This window comes from Podarcis liolepis, assembly GCF_965112155.1.
Source record: "Podarcis liolepis genome assembly, chromosome: 15".
In the NCBI taxonomy this organism is placed as follows: Eukaryota; Metazoa; Chordata; class Lepidosauria; order Squamata; family Lacertidae; genus Podarcis; species Podarcis liolepis.
The window spans coordinates 23,715,542-23,726,789 of record NC_139566.1 but is presented as its reverse complement, the minus strand read 5'-3'; the positions used below and the strand labels follow the sequence as shown (position 1 = coordinate 23,726,789).

The 11,248-nt window shown below is 45.7% G+C and overlaps 1 protein-coding gene across 3 annotated transcripts in view; it reads left to right on the top strand.

Annotated features, from left to right (window-relative positions):
• The first annotated feature begins 5,314 nt into the window (after window positions 1–5,314).
• Window positions 5,315–11,248, top strand: part of PXN (paxillin) — a 71,020-nt gene continuing 65,086 nt past the window's right edge. The window contains exon 1 of one of the 3 annotated variants that reach the window (XM_083478495.1): window positions 5,315–5,654. In XM_083478495.1, the coding sequence (XP_083334621.1) occupies window positions 5,642–5,654 (13 nt within the window). In that variant the 5' untranslated portion in view covers window positions 5,315–5,641. The remainder of the gene's footprint in view (window positions 5,655–11,248) is intronic. The other 2 variants (XM_083478498.1, XR_014519827.1) reach the window with 2 other exon arrangements.

Sequence of the window (11,248 nt, the reverse complement as noted above, 5' to 3'; positions counted from 1 at the left end):
ACGCGCGGCTCCGCCCCCTTTGGCCCTGCCCTGCCGCTTCCTTTCTTCTTCCTCCCCTTACCTCGCTCTCATTCGCTTCCTCTGCCCTTGCTCGACATGGCGGCCGGAGCGACCATTCCCGTACTTCTTTCTTGCTCGGCGTATTAATACGCGTGCGCACGGAACGGGAAGCGGGTGCGGGGGGGAGGGGGGAGTCACCTAATGGGAAGCGGCAAGGAGAGTGGGTTGGCACCTTGCGCATGCGCCGCCTGCGGACGCCTCTGTCATCTCACCTGACAGGTTTCCCTGACAGGGGTAAGAGAGCGTCTTGACAGGATCTAGTTCACCAAACGTAGCTTCTGGAAACTCTGTTAACTGTATAGTGTGCGGAGGGGAGAGTGCCCCTGAGGGTGTGCAGAGTGCCTTCACTTCACCACATCAGTGAGCTGCCAGTCAAGGTGGGATGAACCATCATGACACTGCGCTCCTGAGAACATAAGAAGAGTCTGCTGGATCAGGCCAATGGCTCATCAAGACCAGGTCCTGAAGCCAAAGGCTACATCGGTACCCACATCTTCTAAAGTGGGATCACTATGGGGGCCGGGATGAGGCAGGGCACGTCATACACTGACAGCTCCTACTGACATTTAACATGCATTTAAAGCCCTGTAATACCACTTTGAACAGTTATTGTTTTCCCCAAAGAATCCTGGGAATTGTAGTCTGTTAAGGGTTGAGAGTTGTACAGTGGTACCTTGGTTCTCAAGCTTAATCAGTTCCGGAAGTCTTTTCCAAAACCAGTGCGTTCCAAACCAAGGCCTGCTTTCACATTGAAAGTACAGTGGAACCTCGGGTTGCGGACGTAATCCGTGATGGAGGCACATCCGCAACCCGCAGCATCCGCTTCTGCACAGGTGTGATTTGGTGCTTCTGCACATGCGCGAAGCATGATTTAGTGCTTCTGCGTGAGCGGCGAAACCCGGAAGTAACCCGGTCCGGTACTCCGAGTTTCCCATGGTCCGCAACCCAAAAACACGTAACCTGAAGCGGTCGTAACATGAGGTATGACTGTAATGCAAAACAGACTAATCCATTCCAGACTTTTAAAAACAACCCCTAAAACAGCAATTTAACATGAATTTTACTATCTAACGACACCATTGATCCATAAAATGAAAAAAAATAATCAATGTACTATAAAATAAATAAGGCAGTATTGTAGATGATAAAAATCATCATCCACACAGTCACAAAAACAAATTAACCAGAAAAGCCTCAGAAACAAAAACGCAAAATAAATAGCAAAAACAAAAGTGCCAAACTTAATCCATTCTGGAAGTCCGTTTGACTTCCAAAATGTTCAAAAACCAAGGCGCAGCTTCTGATTGGTGCAGGTGCCCTGGAAACAATAGCCGACAACTGCAACGGCCATTTGGCTTCCGAAAAACCTTCAAAAACAGGAAAACTTACTTCCGGGTTTTCGGTGTTTGAGAACCAAGGTTTTTGAGAACCTTAGTGCCCTGCTACCAAGTTTTAGGCCTGATGACTGGCCACACAGAGGTAAAAGTGGGACTCAAGTTGCCTCCAGACTCTCACTATTTTGTGTTTGCCCAGTCAAAGTGCTCTGTCATCCCAGTGCAACAAATTTGCTTAAAAAATAAAACTAAACAGCAACAGACTTTTGCATGGGGGAAATGCACTGAAAAGTGGGGGATAAATGATAAATGGGAAAACACAGCCACAAAAGAAAGAAATCAGGATGAATGCTCATTGTCATATAACCTCCTCGCAAACAAACTATAATTAAATATTTAGTGAAGACACGACACACTCTAACCTCTGTGCAAGCTTTGTGAAATCAAATCAGGATGAGTGCTCAACAAACAAGTTTCATTTGAGCTGGAACTCTCAGTGATTTAGCGCCAGAACCTGTTCTCAATATCAGCACGGAAGCCATAAATTTGTGGCTTTATAAATAAGAGTATTGTGGACATGTGCATAATATTTTCTCTCACTGCCCTAACTATCCTAAACAAGTTGGGGGTCGGAGGGAAAGGCTGTCAGGGTGGTCTGGAAAGACGCGGGTTTCCAAGGCAGACGTGGTCCATTGTCTTTGCTTTTTGGAACAGTGTTCTGAAAGCATCCTCTCTCCAATGTATTTACGCTCAGCTCCATTGCCTTCAACAGTTCAGTTTGTATCTGGGCAAGCGTGTACATCAGAAGGGCTCGTGATAAGACTATGGTTAGATTAAAGTGCTGTGTAAAGGATCATTTTTTTCAACATTTGTGCCTTCTCACCACTTTATAGTGATCTGTATGCCTGTGCTTTCAAAAGTCCCTAATCCCACAAAAGGTGACACAGTCTGTTTGTAGCCATCCAAATCCCCAATGCCTGTTGTTAGCTGTTCTATTGAGAGCAGTTCACCGTTTATGTAAAAAAATAAATAAATAAAATTTAAACCACACTCCTTCTCAATTGGATTATATTGTAATAGGAGTAGCGAAGCCAGTCAAAGGATCGTTGCACCCACCTCTTTTCTCGAAAACTGCTCAGACTTCCGGGTATGACATCACAGGCGATTAACATAAGGCAACCAGAAGCCTTTGCGACTGCATGTCAGCTTTGTAACTAAGAAAAGGGGGAACCCCCACCCCATTGAATGAAAGTGTGGCTGTGGATATTTTGAGATGCAGGGTATCAACTGATCGGCACCCCATCTTTTGCCTGGTTGGCTGCTCACCATAGTCTGATTAATTGTTGCTTGCTTGGGGGCCGAAGGGCCTTGCAGGCGATCGTTAGCTTTGCGCAGTGGCAGTATCGTAGCCAATGAGGTTAATCCGAGGCGCGATTATTGCTAATTGAAAACTTTTCCCAATACCCCGCCATGACGACTTGAAATATAGTCGGCAATGGCAATTTTTGACAGTCTCTACGGAGACTGAATTTTCTGGTTTAAAAATAGATTAATGTAGTTTCTCTTTAGTTGCGAGTCTTGCGATATAAGAATATGTAGTACTCTTTAATTATCAATGTAGTATTGCTTTCTGTTTAGTGTGCTAGTTTGTGCTTTAGGTTTAAAGTTGTAGCTGAGTTTTCTTAAGAAAAAAGTTTTGTAAAATCCTGAAAAAAAGGTAATCATACAAAGGAAGTAGGTTTTTTCCAACCTCATGTTTGTTTTGGATCACAACTCCAGGAGAGAGATAATGGGAGTTGCAGCCCAAATATTTGGAGGGCTATATTTCCTGGGTGGAAAAGGCAGATGCAAAGCATTTGTTGTATAGATGTTGGCTCAGTTTTAGGATAATAGAGTTGTAGAAGGAAATACTGATAAAGTGGCATTTTCTGACTGTAAATATGTAATTTCTGCATTGCAGGGGATTGGACTAGATGTCCCTCCTGTTCCCTTCCAACTCTACGGTTCTATATATAAATTGGTTGTCTGTTGGCATCAGTCTGTCTTGGGAGCCAAGTCAAACCGTCACAGCGCCTGAGGTGACCTCTCCAGGGCTCAAGCCTGGGCAGTGTATATGGAAGTCCTGGGCTGCCCAGACGACAAGACTAAGAGGGGGGTCTCGGCCTTGCTGTTGTGGTCCAAAGGAAACCAGAGCAATATGTTTGGCACCAGCTTGGCTGCTGGAGCTGCCAGAGGGAAGCGTACAAGATTCCACCCGACCATCTTAGGGCCTCCACTCTAGATTTGCACATAGTTTCTTGTATTTTTGTGTGTAGTACCAAGTCAGACCATGAGTTCATCTAGCTCAGTATTGTCTGGCAGTGGTTCTCCAGGTTTTCAGATGGGATACATTCCCATCCTTAAGGGACGTGGGTGGCGCTGTGGGTTAAACCACAGAGCCTAGGACTTGTCGATCAGGAGGTTGGCGGTTCGAACCCCCGTGACGGGGTGAGCTCCCGTTGCTCGGTCCCTGCTCCTGCCAACCTAGCAGTTCAAAAGCATGTCAAAGCGCAAGTAGATAAATAGGTACCGCTCCGGCGGGAAGGTAAACGGCGTTTCCGTGCGCTGCTCTGGTTTGCCAGAAGCGGCTTAGTCATGCTGGCCACATGACCCGGAAGCTGTACGCCGGCTCCCTCGGCCAATAAAGCGAGATGAGCGCCGCAGCCCCAGAGTCAGCCATGACTGGACCTAATGGTCAGGGGTCCCTTTACCTTTACCTGCATTTCCATCCTTACCCAGAGCAGCTGAGGATTGAACCTGGGACCTTCTGCATTCAAAGCAGATGCTGCACCACTGAGCTATGAGTGACAGCGTACTGCGGAAGTTGTGCTGAGTGTCGAACAAAGGCCTTGGGAGTTCAAGGCTCCTCCATGAGGACGAGCTCACTGGCTGACCTTGGAGCAGCCGCCCATCTCTCAGCCTAACCTACCACATAGGGGCTGCAGCAAAGATTAAAACAGGGAGGGGGAGAATAATGTAAGTCACCTTGAGGAAGGCCGGAATACAAATTATAGAAATGTACAGTTGGAAGTGATCCTGAGGACCATCTAATCCAACCCCCAGCTGTCCCACACAGGGATCGAACCTGCAACCTCGGGGTTATCAGCACCCACCCAGCTGAGCTATTCGGAAGGTATGTTATAACACTTAAGAACACATGGCCAGAGCTCTTGTGATGGTTGACCTCCCAGTAAACAACAAGGACATCTGAAGTGGGGGGGGGGGGGGGATGGCAGGCACACATTTCAACAGGTCCGTTCAACCTCTCTCACCACCAAAGGAACGCAAGTGAACAGCAAAGAACCTGCACGAGCAACACTGACACCAAACCCTACATATATTAAGTAAAATAGAAACATCGTCACCCGACCCCCCCATCCTCCCCCCCACCTCTTTCCCCCTTTTCTTCCTAATGTCTCAACAAATGAAGCTGATTTGTAAAAATGTTACATGGGGGGGGGGGGACGAGAGAGAGACATTGCATATACTTTTGTAAATCAAGAAAATCTTTAATAAAAAATACATTTTAAAAAAGTTATGCTGGAGTGGAAGCTGTCCCATTATTTACATTTATATCCCACCTTCCAATCCCGGAGCTCATGGACAGCGCCATCACCCCCACGTCTCCCATTTTATTATTATTATTATTAGAATTAGAATTTATATACCGCCCTATACCCAGAGGCCTCAGGGCGCTTCGCAGAGCAAAATCAAAACATAAAACCGCAAAAAATCATCCCCACAACAACCCTGCGAGGTAGGCGAGCTTGTGACTGTATAACCCAGCCTAATGACGGCGTGCGTTCCTTTCTTCCTACCCCGGAGGGTCGAATATTAGCCTCACACACATCCCGCGGGTGGCCGCTAGGAGGCGGTGGCGCTTCTAAGCCTATTCGGGGGTCTCTCTTTCTCTCCCTCTCTCTGTATAGATTTATGTCGCGGGTTGGTTGGGAGTGTGGCGGGGGGGGGAGGCGTGCGCGTACCTGAGTTCGAGCTCGCGCCCGCGTGAGGTGGTTTGCTGCTGCTACGGCGGCGGCGGGAGGGCGGTTTGTGTGTGTGTGCGCGCGAGAGAGAGAGAGAGAGCGAGAGAGAAGCGAGCGGGGCTTCTCCGGGACGCGCTGCCTGCGCGAGCGAAGGGAAGAAGAAGAGGGGAAAGTTGCGGCTGCGCTTCCCTCCAGTCGAGCGGGGAGTGGCGGCCAGGCGGCAACATGGACGACCTCGGTGAGCTTGAAGGGCGGGAGGGCGAGGGAGGGAAGGAGGCAGGCAGGAGGTCCGACATGGGGCAACTTCCCCTTCCCCTCAGGGTCGGACTCCCACCCCCCTCCCCAAACCGCCGCCAATTTCCCTCACAGTTTTGTCTCCCTTTTCCTCTTCGGACACTACCCCCCCCCCTTTCTCACAACTTCACCTTTCTTTACTTTTTCTTTGGGGGGCGGGACCCCCAATGGTGCCTTCCATTATGTCCTCTCAACACCGTTCAGGGATTATTATTTTTTTTAGGGTGGGGGGGAAAGAGGCGTGTAGGTCCGTTATGCCCCCCCTTGTTGTTCCTTTTTGGGAGGTCCCCCTTTGCTTGTTTGGCGAGGCCCGCTGGTCTACTTTGATTTACCTTTACTGTACTTGGGGTGTGTGGGAGGTGTCTGGTGGGGATCTATCACTGGCCCATTTTGAGATTTCCCCTTACTGTTTTTATTATTTATTGAATTTATATACAGTACAGCCCTATACCCGGAGGTCTTAGGAGGGAGTCCCACGGATCCATTATCTTTCCTTTTCGTGGGGGTAGGAAGGGTCCCAGTAGTTTATTATGTGCTTCCATTGCTGGCTTTTTGGGGGGGGGGTGAGTCCCCGCTCGTCCCTAACTGTTGCATCCTCCAACTTCTTCCCCTTCCCTCCTCCAGCTTCTTCCCCTTCCCTCCCTACCAGCTTCCTCTCCACCTTAACTGGGCTCTTGCCATTTCCTCCCCCCCCCAAATATGAATTTCTATATTGTAACATCACCCTCCATAAAAGCCTCTCCACTAAGCCTAACTTCACGCATCCGTCCTCTCACTTTGCTTAAATTCCTTTTGTTGTTAAATTGATTCTTTCTATTCCTTTTGTTGTTGAATCGATTCTTTCTTGCTCCCTCCCTGCGAAACCCTCACCTATTTGCTATATCTCCTCTTCACCCTGTGCACCTTCTGTGTTCTCTCTGCTTCTCCCCTTCTCTAAGTGGTGTCTTTAACTTCTTCACGCACCCCACTTGAGTCTCTCTCAGAAGTCAGTAAGGAAGCAATCTCCCACCCCAATTTTCTGGCCGTATTTGAGAGAAGTGCTTGACGCAAGTGTGCCTTCAAGTACATTCAGATACAATTTGGAGGTCGTCCCTTTCTGAATCTTGCATGTACACAAGAAAGGCAGGGAGCTGTTTCTGTCCACTAAGAAAACCCCAAAGCTCAGCAGCAGCACGCAGCATTTTATTATTATGCCTGCTAAATTGCCACACAAAGTAGTTGACAAACTTTTTAAACATCCCGAAGCACAAATGTTTTGCTTTACAAAACAGCCTGAAGAAGTGTGCAAGGGAAGTTGTGAGCTTGTGTCCTACTTTGTGCATCCTTTTTAGTCTTAATAAAGGTATTCAAACTCTTCCTGTTGCTTTGAGGTTTTATTTTATTTATAGGTTCTGCCGACTGTGAAAGTTGTGTAAAGCTTGGCTGCCCCTTTGGATATTAAGTCTGTGATTAAGTTGCACAGTTCCTTGGGCAATTGCGTAAGCATGTTTAGGATCGCAGTGTTACACCTCAGCTATATTTAAGCTATGCAGCTTGGGTTATTGCCAACTAAAATCACCTCAAAGGAGACCCATTGACACTAAGGGACTTCAATCAGTCATGTCCTTTAATTTAGGTCTACTTTGAGTATGACCAACAGGGGATACAACCCCTTGTCTTTAACAGATTATTTTGCATGTCTTCTCAGTTAGCAGGACTCTTCTGATGATGTTTTTTCATGTTGTTCTGGGCTTTTATTTATTTATTTTAACATAAATATGCTTCCATTTGTCACATGTCTCAATATAGCATTTTTAGGAACTCAGGTTTGTTGTTTTCTGTACAAAAATCAGCAATAAGTAAAAGTTAGGCTTTTTAAAAGTTAAAACTTCCAATCACCTGATTTTCTTGGTTCCTCTCCAATTTTCCAGCTTTCACTTGCATTCTAGCTACCCTTTCCCAGTCTAGGTTACAATTCACCTAGCCCCTTTTCCTTGCTGCTTCCTTCATCCTTTCATAGCCTCTGTATGGGCCAAGTTTTTCTTATGGCTCTTCCTGCATCAGACTCTTGGTTGATCATTTCCCTTTGTTGGCTGCATTCCCCACCCCCCACCCCATGGAGGGGAAATTCTTGGTTGGGATAACTGAAAATGTGCCCAAGTCATAACCTGAATGTCACAGTATATTTTCAGTTTCTTATAAGATTTGTTTAAATGTTTCTGCTACCTGCACATGTTGCAGTAAATGTCACATTTTTATGTGGGAGTGGCAAGAAGTTGGCAAGGCAACCAAAGCTTATACTCGTAAAATGGTTACTGCATTTACTGTTATCTTTGCACACCTTATGCTTTCTACATATTGATGGCCCCACACTAATCCAAATTATAGGCTTTGTTCACCAGAATACATTTAAAGCACTTAAAGAACCCTGTGAACTGTATTTTGTTAAGGGTGCTGGGAATTGTAGGTTTGTGAGGGGTAAACTACACTTCCCAGAATCCTATGGGTGGAATTAATGTAGTTTAAATGTATGGCATGTATGAAGCCTGTGTGTGTGATTATTGACTGTCTCCTGTATGCTCAGAACCTAGTGGAAATTCATATCATATCTTCTGCATATCATATCTACTGTAAAAACCAGGCACACTGCTTTCTGATAATATTCTACTTACTAATCCTCCATCTCTACCCCATCAAACCACATTTCTTATTGAGCTGCTCCCTTACCTAACCTATCCCTTCATGTTATTGATTCCTGTTGCCATGTGTTTATTTAAGATCACTGCATGCTCCCCCAAACATCTGCATGTCGTATGTGGTATAATATATATGTAACATACCTGCTTTCCAATTTCCTCGTTCAACCCTGATTTATTCATTGTTTGGATATGGATGTGGGCTTATATTGACTGTTGAGTTCCCTTCATGTTATAGCCTGTTTAATGTTTTCTAGCACACATCCTTTTACCAGCAGCAACATCTGGTGCAACCTGAGATGGCATACATGCTATTCTTTTTGTACTCCATTTTTCTTGCTTTCTGCCCTAAGTTGACTGCCTGTCTTCTTTCTTATGGTTCATGGGTTGGAAAGTTGTTGATAATTGCACCTTCTATGTACTTGATGTGAATATTCAAAGGCAGGCTGGGAAGGGTGCTTACCATGTATGCTTATAGCACAATCCAAAATAGCTGCTCAGACATTCTGTGGAATTCAGCTGAATTCTCCTGGGGGGGGGGCAGGGCTCATTGGTAGGGCACTTGATTTGAATGCAGAAGGTCCTTGGCTCAGTCCCTGACATCTTCAGGTAGAGCTGTGCTTGTCCCCTACATGAAATCCCAAAGAGCCACTGCAGTTAAAAAAATGCTGTGCTAGATTCACCAATGATCAGACTTGGTCTGCAACGGTTCCTATGTTCCCCCAGGGAAGTGAGGTTAGAATTGCAGCCTTATTCTTCTAGGATTCTCTCACCTATAATAATAACCACCTTAGTCACATGCATCAGTTTCTGAAATTGATTTATCCTCTTATCCAGCCACACTTTCCATTCATAGCCTGTCTGGAACTTTTTGTTTCAGCCCTGCAATTCCATTTATACCATTAGACTTCTAGGCATCACACATTGCCTTTTCTTGGCGTTGATATTAACAAGACCTGGCTCCTATATTTAGTTTTGGCTTGTCATTTTTGCATTTGTAAAATGATCCCCTTGGACGTGAAATGAGCCATCTGATTTTACAACTAAACTAAAATACAACCATGTTGACGTTGGAGGCTCCTACTACCATGTCATCCTTTCTCCCAATGCATGGATTCTGAGTGCCCTTCTCAAGTCATCTTCAGCTCCTCAGGTTTGAACAAGAGTTGAAAAAACTCTTTGAGTGAAGGGCCCTGGAAAGTATTTGCTCCCTACAACTCTCATTGGAGAAAGAATCTCTATCACAAGTAACCTAAGATCCATTTATGGCATCTTCATCGTTCCTCTAATAGCAACCAAATGTTCTGTTCAGATGTGCTCCAAGAAAATCTCTGTTTTATTACTAGACTTAGAGTATTCAATTACCGTGCTAATTTAAAGTCGGCAATAACACCTACAGAAGAGGAAGTCTAAACTGAGCCTGTGACAAATGCACCAAGACACTGTGTCCATCAGCCAGCTGACTACCTGAGACTATGCTCTGCACCCTTCATATGGGAGGGTGCAGACTGCTTAAAATGACTGAGAATCTCAGTAATGTGATAAAACAATTCTCAAAAAAGTTAAGTTCTCACTGGAGTATAGAAGTCCATGTTTTCCTCTGATGTATTTCTCCTTCCCAAGAACCTGCTGGGTTGTAAGGCCAGCCCCTTTGGTAGGCAGACTGAGGTGACTGCCTTAGGCAGGAGGGAGGAGAAATTTGATTCAGTTTGTATTTAAAAGCTACCTAATTTGCACTGTCTGAAACAATATGTGAATCAAAACCCAGTCATCCTCTGGCATTCACACTTGTCCAAACTTTGCAGTGCAGTTCTCCAGACGAGTAATATGTACAAAAATGCATATGCTGGAGGCAAAGTGTTCATTAAAATGCATAGATTAGTGAAAATAACATAAAAATGCATGATGTTGGGGAACATTGCTTTGCAAAAATGTGTGCATTAGGCAAAATTGCATGCAAACATGTGTATATTAAAATAAATTTGCACTAAAATGCTGGGTTTTTTTGTAAATTGTGGAAATATGGAGAGCTGATTTTAAGATTAGACAAATGAGAAACTGAGAGAAGCCAAAATTGACTGATTGACACATCCCTAGCATCAGAGAGGAGCGGGGGAAGGGAAGTGGCTGCAAGGTTTCAGAGGACAGTCCTTTGTGTGCAAGTGTCACACGCCTTCCCTTTAACTCAGGGTAGTCTAACGCAAAGCCCGAGGGCCACATGTGGCTCTTGAGGCCTTTTCATGGCCCTTGGCAACATTCAACACTCGCCCCGCCACCCTTACGTTGCCTTCCCAAAGTTGAGTAAGCGAGGTGCTGGGCTTTGGGAATGAGAATCCTTCCTTCTTCCCAAAGCTTATTAAGCACTTTCCCAGCTTTGAGAAGGAGCTGGGAGGGCTCACACCTCCTTCCCAAATACAGGTGTCTTGCTCAGCTGATTTGGGAAGGCAGCGTGAGGGCTAGGGGGAGGCGTCAAATTTTGGACTCTCTCTAGCCCTCACACTGCGACAAGACTGTGGCCCGCAGGTTCTGTCACCATGTCAAAGTACTCTTGTGACCCACTTGGTATGAAAATTTGGACCACCCTGCTCTAACTAACCTGCTGTTTTTAGAGGCAATGAGAGAATGCTACCCCTTTACCACCACTGAAATGTCAGTTGCCAGTTGGGTTGGCTTCTGTAGATGGAATTTGGGGAGTGAGGTGGTGGTGGGGAGGGGCTTGTCCTTCCTAAGAAAGTAAAATACTTTGGGTTGACCCTGACTGGGTATATCTTAGACCACATCTGCTCCATACGTATGAAGGGTAATCATACCACGTTAACAGTCATGTTTCCCTCCAAAGAATCTTGTAGTTTAAGGGTGCTGA